The 22,960-nt window shown below is 39.2% G+C and overlaps 1 protein-coding gene across 4 annotated transcripts in view; it reads left to right on the plus strand.

Moving 5' to 3' along the window:
• Window positions 1–22,960, plus strand: part of LOC126187985 (myogenesis-regulating glycosidase-like) — a 60,139-nt gene that overhangs the window by 18,547 nt on the left and 18,632 nt on the right. Inside the window, exon 6 of one of the 4 annotated variants that reach the window (XM_049929388.1) lies at window positions 493–792. The exons of the other annotated variants lie outside the window; for them this stretch is intronic. Within the exon in view, the coding sequence (XP_049785345.1) occupies window positions 493–689 (197 nt within the window). The 3' untranslated portion in view covers window positions 690–792. Of the gene's footprint in view, window positions 1–492; window positions 793–22,960 lie in introns of those variants that run through there. 4 annotated transcript variants of the gene reach the window in all.

Here is a 22,960-nt window from a genome sequence, read left to right on the forward strand (position 1 = left end):
GGTGCTTCCTTTTTTTCTTAATTTTGTTAGGTTGTCTGTCAACAGAATACAATTTTAAAATTTCAGTACATAAGAATAATGTTATGTCCTTCCACTGTACATATTCACAACAGTTGAAAACAGTAATTAACACACAAGTTATTAAACAGGTGCCATATTTTAAAAATGTGTGTTTTGACACTTGTGTTGTGTTCTTGACTATCATATAGCTTCAGAAATTCAGTGCAACATTTGGAACACTGAGCAAAATATTTAAATATAAACCCCCCCCCCCCCCAAAAAAAAAACAAGAATTACACTTGGTACGACTATGGTGATGTCGTTAATGTTGTACTAAAGTGAGAAATGGATCACGAAGAACAAAGATGACTGTAAAGTACAAGCAGCTGAGATGTGATCCCTGAGGGGAGTAGAGGGTAGTACAACATGGAATGAACAGGCCACACAACTGGGTTATGCTATGTGCTGACGCTTTGTTTTCCTCCCGTGCAGAGTACCTGCTGGGCGACGACCTGCTGGTGGCGCCGGTGACGTATCGCACGGCCACGAGGCGCGACATCTACCTGCCCAAGGGCTACTGGCGGGACGAGGTGGACCCCGAGCACCCCACCATACGGGGCCCCACCTGGCTCTACGCCTACCCTGCGCCGCTCAACACTCTGCCCTACTTCACCAGGGTCAGCTCCTAGCTTTTACTGGCTAAAAGCGAGCGCAGTTTCTATGAAGGCTGGCACGACCTTATATCAATATATCAGTGACACCGTGTTTACAAGAACATGTAAGACAGCTTCTGGAAATAAAAAAATTCAGTTAACATGACTTGTTTCTTCTGTATTGTAGAAGATTTCTGTTTTTCTAATGTGTAAAAGGTGGTGCATGCGAATTGCTCATTCAGATTTGTATTTAAAAAATAATGGAAAAATTAAATTGAAAACTACAAAAGAAAGCCATGTTTACACACGAATGCATAATGTGAATGTAAAATGACACGTTCAACATTATTACGATTAATCGTACAAATGATCCATGGTACATGAAACTAATAAACTAACTGTACAAGATACAGGCTTACACTTGTTCTATGTTGGTGGCATTCGAATTCATTGGATATTACTCTTGCAGAGAATTGCTGTTCTGTGAACTACAATTAACGCACAAACGTCACAACAGAAATCATTTACAAATCACAACACACTTTCATGTTTGTGTAAGGTAGGGTGAATAACAGAGCCAAATGCGGCTATTTCTGTTGTGGTAGTGTAATGTTTCTGCCTTTAGCATCCATCATATTTAGATCCAAGATCTTATCCTCAGAGCAGGATTATGCATTTGTATCAGAAAAGGAACACATTTAAATCGAAACATGACCTTAGCACAGCAATTGTGAACAGCTATCCGCTAGTGAATTAATGGGGCTTGATAATAATAATAAGAAATCAATCAATGTATTTATGTATCGATCATCAGGTGGTAGTATGGACACTTTTTCAATAAACTACCAGAATTTCTAAGGGAAACCTGAACTACAAAAGTCAAAATTAACTCATGTGGAGATGTACATATAAACACAAACATGGTAAATAAAGCTAATAGCACAGTTATAAATATCCTTCGGACTTTTGGCATGTCCCTGTTGGTTAATAGAGCAACAATGGTTGCTAAAAAGACTAAATCAGTAATCGACCATGTGTCCATAAATATGAACAGGGAAATATGTGGCATAGCTGTAAATTATCACAGTCTCTCATACATTTTGTGCCAAATAACAAAATTGGATATGTAAAGAAAATAACTGAAGTACAGACCTACGAAAGGCTCTATCACAAATCAAAATAAAAAGATTTTTCAAGAGAACTAACAAACCAATGTTAGGATGAAACATATAAAGGAACCAATGTAAATGCAAAATTCCTTATGTCCTCAATATTGTGTGATTGTGTCACATAAAAAACTGGACAACAGCTGGTATTAGGAAGTTCTACTAATTCCTTCTGTACCTCAGCTCCATGACAAAGTGTCATAATGCACCAGCGTCCCTAAATTTCTAACATGGGTACAGAAAGACTTATAACAATTCACTTTGTGATGTTCTTGTCTGTGTTAATTTTCCCGTGATTTATGTCAACCATTACAGCAGATAAATAACTTTTAATCTCAGTCATGACTGTCCTACTTTTTATCCAAGGTTAAAAAAACCCACAAAGAAAACTTACAACCTTTTGTACCCCCTATTTTTGGTGTTAATGTGGCGGTGCTTCTGCTGTGTACAGCGGACAAACTCAACAATCAACTATGAAGGGAAACATTAATAAAAGAGACAGATTCCAGGGGTGAATTCCTAACTGGAAATGGAGGAAAGAAGGGTCTACGAACATGTGTCCAGAAATATGTGGTGTGTATGCAGTGACAACAAATCCTCCCAGAACACAGTACAGAGCTGCAGCCCATTCATATCAAAAGATATGTCCAAAGTGGCATCCATGGGATGGAATGCACGTGTCCAGACGTCGCATCGCGTATTTCTGCAGTCTTTCACACGTTCCAGCGTCTTTCTGAATAGTGTCACAGGCATCATGAACACGTTATTGAAGTGTCTACACACCAGGAACTGGCTCAGTGTACTTCAGATGGCGCCAGAGGTGAAAATCCTGGGGGTGACCCAGCAGGCCATGCAACAGGGCCTCCATTTCCTATCCAACGTTGAGATGTTGAGGTGCTGGCAAACTGTAATGTGGAAGTGGGGTGAGCTCTGTCCTGCAAAAAACCACATAACCTGTTAACTGGCAAAGGCACCTTCTCAAGCAGCCCAGAATAAGTATCCTGCAGGAAGTCCAGGTATGTTCCTCCGTTGCAGCATTGTGGAACAATAAAAGGTCCAAGTGCATGGTCGCCAAGAATCCTAGCCCACACATTAATGCCGAACTGATGTTGATCAGACGCCCCTGCTGTAATCCTTGGACTCGTATCAAAGAGATAGGGATAGTAGCTATGCTCATGCAGGATACACATAATCGTACTTTGGCATATACCATGTAGGAGGACCACTTGCCTGGAGCTTGTGCTAGGGTTCGTCTCAATATTCTGTCGAATCTGGTCCTCCAAATCTAGTGTATGCACAGTAAGCTGCCTCCCTGCACATTGGTCTGTCTGAAAGGACCCATGATCACACAAAAGCCCAAAAAGTGCTTAGAATGTTGTGTGATATGATTGGTGTCGGTGAGGGTACTCGTTTCGGTATAGCCGTGATACCTTTCGATTATTTACACCTGCTTGGCCATACGCATAAACAATCTCGGCTTGTTCCCGACGTGAATATCGGACCACTATGCTGCTTGCAGTATGCTGCGTCACTCACACAGCCAGTAACACACAAGGAACACACGGCATGTCATTTGTCAATGCCATCTACTGTGGCAATGATGCATTTCTGGACACATGGCCATAGGGCCCCTATTCCTCCATTTCCAGCCAGGAATACGTCGCTGCAGTTTGCGGTTTCATAAATGTTCACAATACATTAGGAATTCAGTGAAAAGAACAAGATTGCACTCGTTTGTCTTGTATGGTGACAGATTTTTTTCTATTATGAGCATTGCAGTGGTGCTTCTTCTGTCATGCCTGAGATGCACAAGACACAACTATCAACTTATTACTAGAAAAAAACCAGTATTAACTAAATAGTAGACAATGCAGAGGATAATATCAATGAACTCTGGGATGTAACTAAACAGGAAACAGTGAGAGACAAACAGACAATAACACACTGACAAGTGAGAGAAATAAAGTAATAAATTATCCACACCACTTAGAAAATTATGTGAACGGATATTTTTCAAATCTTTTGGCGAAATTTGAGTCTAGAATGGTGCTACTGAAAACCATAAGGTATGAAGTTTGTAAAACTTCCCCAAACAAAACAAAAACAGTTTGTCAAATAAAGTACCATTGTGTTTGTTGAAACAAAACATAGGGTATAACGCACCCTTAACAAATATAATAAATGATACACTCAAACCAGGAAAATTCTCAGAGTATTTAAAATATCAAAAATGTGAGCCTCTGCTAATGTAATGTAATGCAGAAGTAATTGAAAACCAATGACCCACTTCCTTCCCATTGTCAGTCTCAAAAATATTGAAATCAATAACAGAAGATATATTAATGTGCTACATGAATAAATATAACCTCCCAAGTGACTCACAGTCTGTTTTCTGAAGTGGTAGAAGTGCAGAATCAGCCAAAGCAGAATTCACAAATATGGTACCTGATGCTCTTGACAAACATGAGTGTGTCATCGGCATATTTTTAGATCTTTCAAAGGCGTTTGATACTCCTGACTACTAAATAAGCTAGAATCATAAGGAATGAGAGGCATATCTAATGACTGGTTGTGATCTTATCTGGCAGATAAGGTACAAAGAGCAGAGATGACACAGATGTCAAACACTTATCACAACCAAAACAAATTATTATACAGATTCCCTGAGGGAGCTTATTAGGACCAATACTTTTTCTGATATACATTAGTGACTTTCCCAGCAGTGATAGTCACGAAAAAATATTCTTTTTGATGATGACAGCAACAGTACAGTCTCAAAGAAAACAAGAAAACTTCCATGAGACAAAGAAAATGAAACCACCGAGGAAGTATACAATAAAATAAGTATTCAATAAAAGTTCAATAAAAAGTATTCAATAAAATAACACTGAACATGAAAACAAATACCACGAATTTCCGTCTGAAGTAGGAAAATGAGGCTGTTTAAATCAGTGTACATGTCATGTCTCAAATTTCAATTCTTAGTTGAACCGTTGTACACACGCGAAGATATCTGCAAACAAAGTATTATCAGCATGTTATGCCTTAGAATTCTGTCATCAATGTCCAACAGGTTTTGTCTTTTTGCTTCATATTATTCGTATGTACATTCAGGTTCAACAGTAGAATTATTTTATGGGAAATAAACGCACAAAAGACGAAAATAAGGGTGAAACTGCAGACAACAGCCACAAGAATAATAACCAAAAATAGTAGTCGAACTAATTATAGCCATCTGAAGAAAACGCTGGGACCTTAACATCAGTATGTAAGTACGACTACTAATCAGTGGAACAAAAAAATGTGATAATTAATTACTGTAGAAACTGCTCTGTCCATGGCACTGGGATAAGATCTAGAATCAACATACATTTACCAAGAAAGAATCAACATAATTTCTACCAAGGAATAAAACCGTTCAACAAATCTCAAAAAGAGATTATTGAAATAAACTTCTTCGAAACGTCTGTTAAGAAGTAGTAGTTAAGCATTCTATAAATACTTGATAACATAGAGTAGGAATCTCATAAAAAATAAATCACAAAGAAACAGTAATATCGATAGTAAAATCTGCATCATTTTAGAATGTACTTTCAAAGGTTTTTATTATGTCTTATTCTATTCTAGAAAATGACGCTCCCAAAGCTGTTCAATACATAGTGCTAGTTTTTGTTTTGTTTTGAAGGACAGCACATCACACGTTATAAGGCGATACTGACTCATTTTTTCAGACTAACAATTCAGAAGAAGTGGTAGATAAATGAAAACCAAATGTCATGACTAAGGCCCTGACATCAGCTGATATTGTATGTAGTGTTACATTATAAAACAATATGTGTATAGTGTTTGTGTGGAGTGTCTGCAGTGACTGGGAATGAGAATGAAAGAACGGTGGATCATTAGCCATACAATAATGCATAGTGGGTATAAACTGAAAGAGTATATTTTCCATGTCTTCGGTAAATAACTTCGGGCAAATAGTGTGAGGGCTAACTACCTGTTCCATGCTTGTTGAACTAGAGCCTTTGTAATTCAATTATGTTTTTGGATACTCTTAATATGTAGTACCATGACTTCTCCAATATCCATGTAAAAGTAATCTAAGGATGAATAAAATAACTCCTGCTACTACTACTACTACTTCTATTACTACTACTACTACTACTAGCCCCTCTTCAAGCTTGAGTTCTTCTCTGGCGGCGATGGCACCTTCCAGTAGTATAACCGTCTACATCAAGAGTTTGGAGTAGCTGGGAGAGCATGACAGTGAGTGCACACTGATGTACTGGCCACCTACTTCGCCTGCTCTGAACCTGATGGCATACATCTAGGAGTTATAGGGCGTCTCCTCACCCACAAACTGCCATGCTGTAATTTATAGCAATTGAAACACTAGTGTGGTGTCACATACATGTGTAAACCTACCAAAGAATCGATCTAGACCACTCAGAATCTCTGCTGTATCGCATTCCTAAAGTGGACAGACACGCTATTCAGTGGGTAATCATTGTGTTTTGGTTGATCAGTGTATATTAAAGATACAAGGACAACCGACAAATTCCTGAATGATTGAAATCATGTGTCATTCCTATTACATAAGAAATAAAATGAGTTATGCAAAGGCCGATACTCCATAAAGACCAAACTACAGCCTTTATTTGTCTAGAATAGCAAAATGAAAATATACGTTGCTGCCCAACTATATTTGCAGCAAATCAGAATGTGTTGTGACTTACTAGTTAGTGAAATCACATGGTAGGCTCTTCCAAGGTGAGTGCCTGCTCATAGGAGGCTGGGCACCCAAGGGCAGCAGTTGGCAGATGTGGACAAACAGTTACGTACAGGCAGCTGGTCTACACGTATGTGACCTACTCCCAGTGGCGATTGCTCATCGTGTGCTGATGTGCTGTTGCACAGCACTAAAATTAGGCTATTCTGCCTCGAATGTGAGCTCCTAATCGCACTAAAATTACGCCATTTTCCTTGACATGCATGCTGGTATGCAAATGCAATTGACTAAAACGTGTTTTTTGGTGCTCGCTCCATGACAACTAGAAACCACTACCGAGTGTTGAAATGACTGTAAACCGCACATCCGCACCTCGTTTAGTTCAGGGAAGGGATGCAGATGTCTGTCTTAAACTGTGTTTGCTCTGGAGAGACAACTTCTAGCACTACGGGTGCTATGTTGCTGACAGCACCAGTTCAATATTTTTCTTTGAACCTGTGTGTAGTGGGTTGTACAAGAACAGAGTCTGAATTATTTTTGAGGGGATGTTGTCATAATGGCACAGTGGCTGAATGGTCTAATGCCCAATGTGACAACACATGCCCTGGGTTCGATTTCCCCTGACACAATTTCTTCTTTTTCATTAAATTTTATTCCTCGCAATATTAATCTACCGATTATAAAATTTAAATATATTTAACGAGTTAAATTTTTATATGTAAAACTAACATATTCAGTTTAGTTACGATTACTACTCTTATAAGTCAAAAGGGTGTAAGCTAGATGGTGATAAAACAAAGGGAGTATATGAGGAAATTCTGTGTGAAAGTGTTTTCTATAAATGCTCTGTAGATGATTTGCTACACAGGTTCTTTTCCAGCAGACTTTTGGAGTTAAAAGCGAAATTTAAAGAATTAGACAAATATGTTTTAAATGTAGATCCCACAACGGAGAGGCAAAGGACAAGGCTCAGCAATTTGGCTTATGTAATACTGAAAATTTCGAAATACTTGTAAAATATTTTAATCAGCTTCTTAATTCTCGGGAACCAATCCATAACGTCGAATACCCAAATACTATGAAAACGTAGAAGAAAATTTACTCCTAACTATCAACGAAATTGAAGAAGTTATTAAAACAGTGCAAAGTTGGTAGACTAGACTCTGTTTCAACAGATATCGTTCGTTATGGCCTCCACCAAAAATAAAAATTAACTAAATTTAATCTTTGAGAAAACTTGGAAAACATAAAAACTTCCAGGAGGCTGAGAAGTGGCCTTCATGCATACACTACATAAGAAAGACAATAAACAAGATGTTAACAACTACAGAGGAATTTCTTTGCACACGTTGCACATCACGTACTTTCCAAGATTGTACTAAGCAGAGTAGAAATAACATTAGAGAGGAATTTAGGTAAACTAGGTTGTAGGAAAGGCAGATCATGCTCTGAATAAATCTTTAATCTGAAGTTAATCATATGCCACAGATAACTGAATTCAAAATATGTTTGTTGATTTCCAAGAGGCCACTGACTGTATTTGCAGGAACTGTAGATAAAATAAAACTACGTGAGTAGAAGCAGACTGATGCCCTACAATATTCGGCCTGAGTGGTCCGTAGGAAAAAGTAATGCACTCAATGAAGATTTACGTGTAGAGTATGAGTAATTTTTGAAAAGCTGTTATCATAACAGCTTTGTAGACATGTGGATTAAGGCTCAGACTTATAAAATGTAGACACAGGTCGCTTCCAAATAGTAATAACCTTTTTTTCCTTATATTTTATTCCTTACAGTAAACTATTGTATGTAAACATTAAATACCGAGTGGTTATAATTAAACTTTTCCTATTTAACACGTTGTAACATGGAAACAAATTACCATATGAAGACCAAAGTTGGTACCATTAATGTCAGGGATATTGGGAAGAGAAATAATCCAGAATCAATTCAACTGAAAAACTTTTAATATGCTGCCACGGTACATCATACCATTACATACCGGTACCATTATTACAACAAAAGAGGCCCAATATGGCGCCCATCAGTGTCCTGAAGAGTCTGAAAGCGCAGGATTGCATTCGGCACAGTAGAACGAAGCATGTCTGTAAGTAAGCGGGCTACCTCTCTTGACATGCTGCACTTCAGATCAGCACATGTGTGAATGTTTCCCTGGTAGCCTTTCGTTCAGGTAGCCCCACAACTAGAAATCACAGGGAGTGAGATCTGGTGATCATGCCGGCCAGGCATTTGGAAACGATCAGCTGATAATTCGATCGTTTCCAGATGTGTTTCTGAGAAGCAGGTGAACTTCACAGGCGATGTGCAGTGGGGCCCCATCTTGCATAAAACCTGTCGCGTTCAGTGTGTCTCTCTGCTGGAGGGCGGGTGTGATATGCTGTCGAAGCATATCAAAGAAACGTTGGCCAGTCTCACTGCAAATCTTTGGTCCTTGACCGCCAACCTGATCCAAAAAGAAAGAGGCCATTGATGAACATAGCTCTGAAGGCACACCATACGGCGACATGTTCATCATACAGAGGAACTTCAAGCACAGTGACTGGATGTGAAGATACCCACACACGGCCATTCTATGTGTTCACCTCACCCATCAGAGAACAATGAGTTTCGTCTGTCCATAGGATGGTCCAGGGACAGCCCTTGTCAACAAAAATTCGTTGTGCGTCCTGTGGTGCAACCTGCTGTACAAGATAGATCTCGTAGGGATATAATTTGAGATTGGTTTGAAACACCTCCATACAGTGGACCACGTGATATTCAAATATCGTGACACAGCAGGCGCTCTGCCTGACGATCGGGAATCACGCATAACGTTGTCTGCCACACCAACAGAGATTTCATCAACCAGCTGTGGTGCAACCGGTGGTCAGCCTCTTCCCAGAGCGACGCCCAGTTCTCCAGTTGATTCGAATTTCTTCATCATGCTCTGCACAGCAGGTGGAGAAAGAGAACCCTTCCATAATCCTTTCTGCTGGCGATATTCTCGAAGTGCAGCTGCAGAATTACTGTTGTTTTGATAATAGAGCTTCTCCACTAATGCCCTGCTCCTTTAGTCCAAGCTCATGTTCACACGGCAACAAGTGTGATGCGACTGGTCAGGTGTGTGAGACAATGAATTACAGTGACTGATCATGGCACCTGGTGGTCGTAGTTGGAGCTGGACGGTGGACCTGTGATGCACGGAAATAATGCACACCTTGCTCTGGAGATTAGTGCTATCAAGTTTGTTACACATGTGGTAGGTCGATCGTTTCCAAATGTGTTTCGGAAAGGCAGGTGAATTTCACGAGCGATGTGCACTGAGGTCCCATTTTATATAGGGAAATTTTAATTGTAACCACCCAGTATATCTTAACAGTTCAGTTTATATACGTGAAATTAATATATTCAGTTAAGTTGCGTTTATTAACCTTGTAAGTCATGAGACTACAGACCACAATATTGTAGCACATTGGTACAATTTTTCGCAAGCTGCAACTATGCACTGTACTGCCGTGGCCTTGCGTCCTCTAGGAAGGGTGGCCAAGTGGTTCAGCCATGCACAGAACAGAGTAACAGGTCTTCGTGACCAGTCCATACAGGCTGTGCATGCCAGCGAGCTGGCGGAATTCCCCACTGGTGGAGCAGCCTAATCTGAAGTAACATTTTGATTTTGTAAATAATTTATTTATTAATCTGCCGGTCTCGTAGACTCAAAGCTTCTAGGCTAAGAAACAGGTCGTTAAAATAAATCATTTACAAGCGCAGCCAAGCAGTTATTATTCAAAATGTCATATTATCGATGCAGTTGTTCCACATACAAGCGAGGGAGCAACATTTGTTGTTTTCTTTGTGAACATCCCCATAAATGAATAAAATTTTGTAGACGTCCTCAGGTATGTTTCTTTTTCATAAAAAGGTAGCCAGATTTATATCACAGAAAAGTCACAGTTTCTTGCAGGATAGCTTTCACCATTTGCATCTACCTTTTATTTCTGGATGCACAACATGAGCTATAGAATTGTGACAACGTGTGAGTAAACTCTGTATGATAGGATGCCAAAAAGCATCAGAAACAATTCCATGTGTACTTCAGATGCTGCTACTTTGACTCAGTATATTTGATGGTGTCCACAACATAACTGTGACAGTAACGGTGCAAGAATTGCCAGTGAAGTATATAATATTGCAAGAATGAAATTACAATGAAATCCAGACCATTAACTGCTTACAGGCGTTGTTCGAAAGAGCAGATACCATCTGCATATAACATTACACGAGGTTGCAAAAGTGACAACTTAAAGATTGTTGCGTGGCTCCCACAGGCAGGCGGTATTTACTTATCTTTCTGGAAATATGCTTACTGTTACTTTATATACGTTTATTTAATGTTATTTGCTGAAACTTTTTTAGCAAACAGATTTGCTTCTACGCACATACTAATCTCGTTCACACCCATGCGTTAATTCGGGGAAAATAAAGTACATCCGTTGCTTGAAATATCTGATAAATGAAGGTGATATATAAATTAACTCTCGTGATAGTGCCAGATATCAGTCATTCCTTGTAGGTAACAAGCGGAAAATGCAGAGAGCCATAATTACGTTGTTAGGACGAAGTTGAAGAGCTCATCATGACTAAGACAAAGAATTCAGTTTGACAGTTTGATAAAACTGTAATTTTAAATGATATCTCCAGTAAATACCTTTCGGTGGTAGATTATTGTGTGAGAAAGACTTTTAAATGTCACATTTATCAAATATTTCAAAATCTGATCTTATCTTTACACAGTTACTGCTTATCTCTGATAGGAATCGTCAATTATAAAGGTACTACTGCTGTTAAGAACATTTTTATTAACATATGGCTTTGTTTTACAAGAGGCACTTAACCCCAAACGACTGCCTACGGCTGTGCAAAAGTGGTGACGCAAGCTGCCATATATTATGAACTTCTCATACATGTTCTGAGATATCGAAACGAAGCAGCAATTAATTCATGTTATTCCCCTTTCGCTCATAACCACCATGCATGCAATTGCGACTGCCTAGGGTGTTTTTCAAATTTTATCTAGACCATAATATTAAATTAAGCAACTGCTAGGTCCTGAAAGTATCGTTTGAAACATAGTGATGAAATGCAGTTCTCAGATACACTCACTATGAATAAAATCTGATTATTAATTAACCTGAAATCTACAGCTTTCAGCAGAAAATCTAGAGAATGCGAGAGTACTTGGCAAGAGGAAACCTTTAACAGGAAATGATGATTAAGACTGAAAATTTCTTACAGTGGTTAATAACCTACATTAAGTACCTGATATGACAAATAGATTAATGACATAATTTAATAGTCCATCATTTATAGAAATGAACTTAAATGAAGCTACAAGGGAGCAACAAAGTAAATGATCTAAAAGGCAATGAAATGAAACTTCAAAACCCATGAAAACAGAGAAAACAATCATACAAATACAGATATACACAACATTGTAACATGAAGGAATTAAACTCCCTTCACCACTACTGAATTACACTGCAGCAAGATGTAGTGGTACAGAGGTGCTTAAGTGTAATTCAAAGTTCTCTCACCAAACTTAATAAATTCCATAATTTCAGTGATACATAAAATTGTTGTATAAATTGGGGTTCCCTCTTCTTGGAATTATGTATCCCAATTTCTAAACATGCACCTAAGTTCAAGATTACGATATAGTCGCTGGAAGCTATAATTTTCTCCGAATGGAAGCAAACTTTACTTCGTTTTATAGGAGTCTAGTTGCTCGAAACCATCATCATGGTTATAACAAGGAATCACACATGAGCACCGTTACACTCGCGAATTTACAACAGCACTACAATGAAACAGATTCCTAGTGTTTCTCAAGTGAATGAGCGCCAGATCTTCTGGCATGTGGCCCACGTTGGCATAAAGAAAAAGAGAAATCTCATTCAGACACCACTAACAAAAATTAATGAAATCAACTTCATGATGTTGTTGTTGTTGTGGTCTTCAGTCCTGGGACTGGTTTGATGCAGCTCTCCACACTACTCTATCCTGTGCAAGCCTCTTCATCTCCCAGTACCTACCGCAACCTACATCCTTCTGAATCTGCTTAGTGTATTGATCTCTTGGTCTCCCTCTACGATTTTTACCCTCCACGCTGCCCTCCAATGCTAAATTTGTGATCCCTTGATGCCTCAAAACATGTCCTACCAACCGATCCCTTCTTCTAGTCAAGTTGTGCCACAAACTTCTCTTCTCCCCAATCCTATTCAATACCTCCTCATTAGTTACGTGATCTACCCACCTTATCTTCAGCATTCTTCTGTAGCACCACATTTCGAAAGCTTCTATTCTCTTCTTGTCCAAACTGGTTATCGTCCATGTTTCACTTCCATACATGGCTACACTCCATACAAATACTTTCAGAAACGACTTCCTGACACTTAAGTCTATACTCGATGTTAACAAATTTCTCTTCTTCAGAAACGCTTTCCTTGCCATTGCCAGTCTACATTTTATATCCTCTCTACTTCGACCATCATCAGTCATTTTACTCCCTAAATAGCAAAACTCCTTTACTACTTTATGTGTCTCATTTCCTAATCTAATCCCCTCAGCATCACCCGATTTAATTTGACTACATTCCATTATCCTCGTTTTGCTTTTGTTGATGTTCATCTTATATCCTCCTTTCACGACACTGTCCATTCCGTTCAACTGCTCTTCCAAGTCCTTTGCTGTCTCTGACAGAATTACAATGTCATCGGCGAACCTCAAAGTTTTTACTACTTCTCCATGAATTTTAATACCTACTCCGAATTTTTCTTTTGTTTCCTTTACTGCTTGCTCAATATACAGATTGAATAACATCGGGGAGAGGCTACAACCCTGTCTCACTCCTTTTCCAACCACTGCTTTCCTTTCATGCCCCTCGACTCTTATAACTGCCATCTGGTTTCTGTACAAATTGTAAATAGCCTTTCGCTCCCTGTATTTTACCCCTGCCACCTTCAGAATTTGAAAGAGAGTATTCCAGTTAACGTTGTCAAAAGCTTTCTCTAAGTCTACAAATGCTAGAAACGTAGGTTTGCCTTTTCTTAATCTTTCTTCTAAGATAAGTCTTAAGGTTAGTATTGCCTCACGTGTTCCAATATTTCTACGGAATCCAAACTGATCTTCCCCGAGGTCCGCTTCTACCAGTTTTTCCATTCGTCTGTAAAGAATTCGCGTTAGTATTTTGCAGCTGTGACTTATTAAACTGATAGTTCGGTAATTTTCACATCTGTCAACACCTGCTTTCTTTGGGATTGGAATTATTATATTCTTCTTGAAGTCTGTGGGTATTTCGCCTGTCTCATACACCTTCCTCACCAGATGGTAGAGTTTCGTCATGACTGGCTCTCCCAAGGCCATCAGTAGTTCTAATGGAAAGTTGTCTACTCCCGGGGCCTTGTTTCGACTCAGGTCTTTCAGTGCTCTGTCAAACTCTTCACGCAGTATCTTATCTCCCATTTCATCTTCATCTACATCCTCTTCCATTTCCATAATATTGTCCTCAAGTACATCGCCCTTGTATAAACCCTCTATATACTCCTTCCACCTTTCTGCCTTCCCTTCTTTGCTTAGAACTGGGTTGCCATCTGAGCTCTTGATATTCATACAAGTGGTTCTCTTCTCTCCAAAGGTCTCTTTAATTTTCCTGTAGGCAGTATCTATCTTACCCCTAGTGAGACAAGCCTCTACATCCTTACATTTGTCCTCTAGCCATCCCTGCTTAGCCATTTTGCACTTCCTGTCGATCTCATTTTTTAGACGTTTGTATTCCTTTTTGCCTGCTTCATTTACTGCATTTTTATATTTTCATCAATTAAATTCAATATTTCTTCTGTTACCCAAGGATTTCTATTAGCCCTCGTCTTTTTACCTACTTGACCTTCTGCTGCCTTCACTACTTCATCCCTCAGAGCTACCCATTCTTCTTCTACTGTATTTCTTTCCCCCATTTCTGTCAATTGTCCCCTTATGCTCTCCCTGAAACTCTCTACAACCTCTGGTTCTTTCAGTTTATCCAGGTCCCATCTCATTAAATTCCCACCTTTTTGCAGTTTCTTCAGTTTCAATCTGCAGTTCATAACCAATAGATTGTGGTCAGAATCCACATCTGCCCTTGGAAATGTCTTACAATTTAAAACCTGGTTCCTAAATCTCTGTCTTACCATTATATAATCTATCTGATACCTTTTAGTATCTCAGGGATTCTTCCAGGTATACAACCTTCTTTTATGATTCTTGAACCAAGTGTTAGCTATGATTAAGTTATGCTCTGTGCAAAATTCTACAAGGCGGCTTCCTCTTTCATTTCTTTCCCCCAATCCATATTCACCTACTATGTTTCCTTCCCTCCCTTTTCCTACTGACGAATTCCAGTCAGCCATGACTATTAAATTTTCGTCTCCCTTCACTACCTGAATAATTTATTTTATCTCGTCATACACTTCATCAATTTCTTCATCATCTGCAGAGCTAGTTGGCATATAAACTTGTACTACTGTAGTAGGCATGGGCTTTGTGTCTATCTTGGCCACAATAATGCGTTCACTATGCTGTTTGTAGTAGCTAACCCGCACTCCTATTTTTTTATTCATTATTAAACCTACTCCTGCATTACCCCTATTTGATTTTGTATTTATAACCCTGTAATCACCTGACAAAAAGTCTTGTTCCTCCTGCCACCGAACTTCACTAATTCCCACTATATCTAACTTTAACCTATCCATTTCCCTTTTTAAATTTTCTAACCTACCTGCCCGATTAAGGGATCTGACATTCCACGCTCCAATCCGTAGAACGCCAGTTTTCTTTCTCCTGATAACGACGTCCTCTTGAGTAGTCCCCGCCCGGAGATCCGAATGGGGGACTATTTTACCTCCGGAATATTTTACCCAAGAGGACGCCATCATCATTTAATCATACAGTAAAGCTGCATGTCCTCGGGAAAAATTACGGCTGTAGTTTCCCCTTGCTTTCAGCCGTTCGCAGTACCAGCACAGCAAGGCCGTTTTGGTTAATGTTACAAGGCCAGATCAGTCAATCATCCAGACTGTTGCCCCTGCAACTACTGAAAAGGCTGCTGCCCCTCTTCAGGGACCACATGTTTGTCTGGCCTCTCGACAGATACCACTCCGTTGTGGTTGCACCTACGGTACGGCCATCTGTATCGCTGAGGCACGCAAGCCTCCCCACCAACGGCAAGGTCCATGGTTCATGGGTGAAGAACTTCATGATACGAAACGGAAAACATTCCCAGTGCTTAGTGAAATGAGTGGAGCATTTGTCTAATTAAATGAATATCTATCCTCACTAACACAAACACAAAGGTGTACCAAAATGTGACCTGAAGAACATCCTGCTTACACCACTGTGTCCAAACCAAACTAGCTGCTGGCTCCTGGAGACAGAACAGCAGGAAACGCACTGATTTGCAGACAATCAAACCTTGTCAGCCATTAAGGAAGACCAACCAATGGCTGTTGCTGCAAAGACAAGTGTTTTTATTAGAAGGAGTGTTGGTGGTTCATATTGCCAATATTTCAGAGAGAAATCGGAGAAAATGCTTTGTCTCGAAAATATGCATTTTCTTAGACCTCTCTGGGAAAGCTTAATAAGGTTGGCACTACCACCAGACAACATAGAAGAGAAAAGGATGGTGGTTATTACACAAAATAAATATTGTCGCACTTTATATTCACTTCCCAGCAGACTACAACACATTGAACAACCATATACCCGAGTAAAAAAAATTAATATTGACTAGTCAACCATCTTTCATTACCAGATCATTTGTGAAGACATTTTGGCAGACACATAAAATATGGAAGACCAGGAATTTTCTCATCCTCTTTTTGGTTACACAGGAGGTGACATTAACTCCCAATGAACACTTCAACAAAACTACTTGATTTCCACACTTAGACTGATAAAGGAAAAAAAAATAACTGCTGAAATATACACTTCCAGTGTCAACAATAACACACATGAACATTATGCTGTGCACCTTGGCCAGCACAAAGTTTTTTCTCCACATGGAGAATGATAAAGATGACACAATAAAATGACAATATATACATAGACATACATCAAACAGCAACAGCACAACTAAGAATCATTATGGACACGTTTGCCAAAAAATAAATCCTCATTTAAAAGGATAAAACTTAGGAATTTACTGACTGTTCACCATATCTCTTTCTGTGTTTATAGTGAATTAATATTATGTAGCTGTAATGGAACAAATAAATAATTACATACTGATATATTTCCATTAGTAGACTATTATGGTCAAACTTAAATGTTTGACAAAACAATATCATTATTGGGAGTTAAGTCTTGTAGTACTAACAGATAGTGTTATAATTTATGATGCGTTTCATTCGAATTCAGAATTTCACACTCCATTGATAGTTCCTCAGCATGTAAAGCTTCTCATTTGTATTAGCAATACAATGGCAATCAGTATCTTATTCAGTTGTGTATCATGATAAAATATTATGTTCAAATGTGTTATTTACCAAGTCATACTCCAAACAATAAACTGGTTTCAAGATGGCACATGGAATTCAGTGAAGTATTTGGTGCATTATCTTTTCTGGGTTTTCGTTAAACCCTAATCCTAATTGACTTTTATTTCCAAACTTCATGGATGTAAATTTTAGTCACAATTACATTACTTTGGAAAAAGGTCATAACCATTTTAAAGTACTGAGTGCTTTACCGAACAAGAGTGTAACTGGATAGAGTTTAAGTTACTAAAGCTCTTTCAAGCGTATTAGCACATTTTCCGCCGACTTCTCCAGTACACAATTAAAAGCATACTGAAATTAATTATACTTGGGAATGCAATATGTACTCATTTGTTCCTCTGCATTGGCCGACCTACTGACAGTTGCCATATGGTAATGGAGAGCCATATTTGAATTGTTCAGGTTGCCAATCATATCGAGTGAAGCGAAGTCTGCTTATGCATACCATCTCATGCCATTGTTGTGACAGACATGATCAAAGAAATAGGTGTCTCACAATTAGCATGAATCAATTACACCAAAATGTATACATTTCTGCTTCACATCCTTCTCCATGTATAAAAGAGAAATAAAATATCAAAGAAAAATTATAACTGCCACCCCAATGTTAATTTGTTATTACTATTCCATGTTATAGGTGATCCAACAGTACCTCTGGGATTTATATCTCTTGTGCCACTTTCATGGTTCATATATATGGGGGAGACAAGAGGAAAGGTACATACTTTAAGGGGTGATACTAGTGATGTTTCTGAACAAAAAGCTTGTAATGAACATAAGTCTTTTTCTTAAAAGGTGCAGATGATGGTTAAATTACAATTTTGTTATGTTATGGTTTGTTCAATTGTGTTCGTTTCCTCACAGAAGATGTTCAAACAGTCCACTGTCAACTTCAATGCATGTTGTTGGTCTTATAGACAGGTGTTGTGTCGCCGATCGGAGCTCAGTATTGCATTCATTTACCTGGGCAGACGCATGTAAAATACGAGCGAGAAGTTCCTCTCTTGTGTCCACTTTGCACTTGCAGACATCGCTCTTCAGCCACCCCCATAAACAGTAATCCAATGGGGTAAGATCAGGTGAATTCGGTGGCCAAGCAATGACCCTACAACGACCCATTCGACTGCCAGGATACGCTGTGTTGAGATACTGTGTCACTGGCAGTACAGAATGTGTAGGACCTCCATCATGCCGAAAGTACAAACGCTCTCGTGTTGCCAAAGGGATATCCTCCAAGGATTCTGGCAACATTTTAAGAAACTCAAGATACTGTGTCCCAGTAAGACGTTTATCTAAAACAACTGGACTGATGAGTTGGTAATCAATAGTACTGCACCACATGGCTGAGCAACGCCGTTGAATATTCGTTTCCACAGTAGCGTGCACATTTTCATTTGCCCATACATGAGAGTAGCGCCTGTTGTTGATTCTGTTGCGGGTGAATGTTGACTCATCAGTGAACAGGATACATGGAATTAATCGCTCATTGGCATTGATTCGTTGACAGAATTCTCTTTCATGATATTGTACACTCTGCCGACGAAAGGGATACAGACCGAGCTCGTGTACTGTGCCTATCACTCGTGTTTGTTTAATACTAAGTTGAGCAGCAGTTCTTCGAGAGATAGTAGTAGTGTTACGTTCTACTACTTGAAAAATGTTCTCAGTTCATTAAGAGTTTGTTGTACGGGACGTTCAGAGACAACATTTACGCTGGGAAGCGTACCACGCCCACGCAATCCGTGAAACACCTTGCTAAACACTCTGCTATCTGGCAGTCTACGATTCGGAAATCGTGGTTGGTATCCTCGCACAGCAGCTCTGGAATCCCCATTGTACAAACCATAGACAAACGCCATGTTAGCACACTCTACATGTGTGAAGATCCGTGGCATTTTCACTACACAAAACTGTATTCGTTGTTCACAAAACAACAATGTAGTACCGTGTACTATGACAAGCACTGTCGGACTCAGACTTGAGGTAAACAATTGCACAATACGCAAGTGAACTGCATACTGACACTGTTACTGAGGACGATGCTACACGTTTCCCGTTCCTAGTTGTTTCCATTGGTTTACCCGGAACGGTTAAGAAAAGGCATACATTTATCAGGAGGTGTTTTGTTCACAAGCGCCACTTGTATCACCCCTTGTATCATGTACCTTTTCTCCTGACTCACCCTGTATATATTTATATATACACACCTAGAGAAATATGAGACTTGAAATAGATGATAGTGGCACAAGAGTTGTAAAACCCTGCAGGACTGATGTTAGATCATGAATAACATGGATAAGAGATAACAAATTAATATTGGGGTGGCAGTTATAATTTTTCTTTCATATTTTATTTCTCTTTCATACATGGAGAAGGATGGGCAGTAGAAATGTATATATTTTTGGTGTAATTCATTCATGCCATTATGAGACATCTGTTTTTTTTATTATGTCTGTTACAACAATGACATGAGATGGTGGGTGCATAAGCAGACTTCGCTTCACTCAATGTGATTGGCAACCTGGACAATTCAAATATGGCTCTGCATTACCATACAACTCTCAACCTATTGACAACTGTCAGTAGGTTCGCCAATGCAGAGGAACAAAACAGTATATCTTGCAATTCCCAGTATAATTATTCTCAGTATGAAACTTCCTGGCAGATTAAAACTGTGTGCCCGACCGAGACTCGAACTCGGGACCTTTGCCTTTCGCGGGCAAGTGCTCTAACATCTGAGCTACCGAAGCACAACTCACGCCCGGTACCCACAGCTTTACTTCTGCCAGTATCTCGTCTTCTACCTTCCAAACTTTACAGAAGCAGAGGTCCCGAGTTCGAGTCTTAGTCGGGCACACAGTTTTAATCTGCCAGGAAGTTTCATATCAGCGCACACTCCGCTGCAGAGTGAAAATCTCATTCTGCTAATCTCAGTATGCTTTTAACTGTGTACTGTAGAAATCGGCGGAATATGTGCCAATACATTTGAAAGAGATTTAGGAACTTGAACTCTATTCATTTACACTCTTACTTGGTAAAGCACTGAGTGCTTTAAAATGGATGTGATCTTTTTCCAAAATAATATAATTGTGACTAAAATTTAAACCCATGAATTTGGAAACAAAAGTGAATTAAAATTAGGGTTTAATGGAAACCCAGAAAAAAATAAAGCAATAAATACTTCACTGAATTCCATATGCAACCTTGTGAACAGTTTATTGTTTGGAGTACGACTTCATAAATAACACATTTTAATACAATGTTTAATCATGAGATTCTGCACTGACTTGGTGCTTGTTGAAAAATCACACACACACACACACACACACACACACACACATATATATATATATATATATATATATATATATATATATATATATATATATATAACTGAATAATATAATGATTGCCATTATATTTCTCATACAAGTGAGAAGTCTTACATGCTGAGGAACTATCAATGGTGTGCGACATTCTGAATTTGAATGCAATGCAACATAAGTTATAACACTATCAGTTAGTATTACAAGACTAAACTCCCAAAATATTACTGTTTTGTCAGACATTTAAGCTTGACCATAACAGTCTTCTAATGGAAATTAACTGCTTACAGTTTCATCACCAGAAATATTGCTTATTGAAATGATAGTAACATTTATACCAGAAAGGATTGAACCAATAATATTAAAGTTGGAAATTAAAATAGTAGTCACATAATTGAAAAATGATCGCTATCCTGACTAAGCAAAGTTATTCCAAGCAAATATGCTAACAGCTGTGTGTAACTTTACTTGTGACATAGATCACATGTTTAAATCAGACATGAAACAACAGCACAATCTCACAAGTACTGGTAAGGTAGCTAACAATGAACAACAAAGACAAAAACTTAAATTATATGGGCAAAAAACTATCTCCCACTACCATACATGGTTTGCTGGAAAGTGTGATAGGTAATGTTCATTGTACAGTAGTATTTAATAAGAGAGAAGCACAGATAAATTGCACATGAGGTGTTACGTCACTATTGAAATCCAGTAATACAGAAATGGTTGTCGAACTGTTGAATATCGGCGAACAACAATTCAAAGTAAGTAAAATCTCAAGGGCATTTAGATGGGGTGAAATTCTGCAGCAAGCTAAGCCTATCTTCTGGGACATAAGTCTGATTTACCGCATAGAAGTTCCAGCTGCGATAGTTACTCGAATCCAAAAATCTTCAGAGCATCCACATGTCCGCCGGAAGACGGATGTGGAACTTCAGCTGGGCTTAAGAGTTACAGAGATATCAGAACAGTCACAAGCCCGTCACATCTTAGACGTCTCTTACAGTTTCCAAGACGCTTGAAGACTTATACAACGACTGCATCACTTAAAGGCAGTGAGTCACAAACAGAGTCACATGTTTATGCGTGAATGTGGGACGATTTTGGTGAAGCCGCATTTATCAGTTATTAAGTGACTACGTTAATCACAAATTAGTCATCAATATAGGCACCATAAGGCATTAAAATGGCAGGGAGAACGGCTAGTATATGTAGCTTGTGTCTGCTCAAACGGTTATTGGGGTATCATGTAAAAATCAACTCTAAATCGCTGAAAAAGTATTCAATACATTTGGTAACAACGTTAAACTACAACTCGTCTTTATACAGTAGTATAGAGTTTAATGTTATTTTGTGCTGAAACTGTCGTGTTCAGTTTGCTATCTCTGATATTTTGCTGATTATATTTAACATGTGTACATCTGCATCTACATCTGCATGTACACAGGTGATCCGCAAGCCACCGTAAGGTGCGTGGTGGAGGGTACCCTGTACGACTACTATTACTTTGCTGTGGTGACAAAATCTCATATCCAGTACTAGGTGAGCCAGAGACGCTTAAAAACCCAACTTCGGCAAGAATATAATGACTCAAGTCATTTTCTAAATATTGTAAGAAAATATAACGCGTGCTTTCATATTCGACATACAGCAAAATAATGTAAACACATTCATTATATACCTACAGGGTTATTACAAATGATTGAAGCGATTTCACAGCTCTACAATAACTTTATTATTTGAGATATTTTCACAATGCTTTGCACACACATACAAAAACTCAGAAAGTTTTTTTAGGCATTCACAAATGTTCGATATGTGCCCCTTTAGTGATTCGGCAGACATCAAGCCAATAATCAAGTTCCTCCCACACTCGGCGCAGCACGTCCCCATCAGTGAGTTCATAAGCATCGTTGATGCGAGCTCGCAGTTCTGGCACGTTTCTTGGTAGAGGAGGTTTAAACACTGACTCTTTCACATAACCCCACAGAAAGAAATCGCATGGGGTTAAGTCGGGAGAGCGTGGAGGCCATGACATGAACTGCTGATCATGATCTCCACCACGACCGATCCATCGGTTTTCCAATCTCCTGTTTAAGAAATGCCGAACATCATGATGGAAGTGCGGTGGAGCACCATCCTGTTGTAAGATGAAGTCGGCGCTGTCGGTCTCCAGTTGTGGCATGAGCCAATTTTCCGCGGGCTACGCGTGAAACTTGCCCGCATGCGTTCAACCGTTTCTTCGCTCACTGCAGGCCGACCCGTTGATTTCCCCTTACAGAGGCATCCAGAAGCTTTAAACTGCGCATACCATCGCCGAATGGAGTTAGCAGTTGGTGGATCTTTGTTGAACTTCGTCCTGAAGTGTCGTTGCACTGTTATGACTGACTGATGTGAGTGCATTTCAAGCACAACATACGCTTTCTCGGCTCCTGTCGCCATTTTGTCTCACTGCGCTCTCGAGCGCTCTGGCGGCAGAAACCTGAAGTGCGGCTTC

Source organism: Schistocerca cancellata, chromosome 5, assembly GCF_023864275.1.
Source record: "Schistocerca cancellata isolate TAMUIC-IGC-003103 chromosome 5, iqSchCanc2.1, whole genome shotgun sequence".
NCBI classification, from domain to species: domain Eukaryota; kingdom Metazoa; phylum Arthropoda; class Insecta; order Orthoptera; family Acrididae; genus Schistocerca; species Schistocerca cancellata.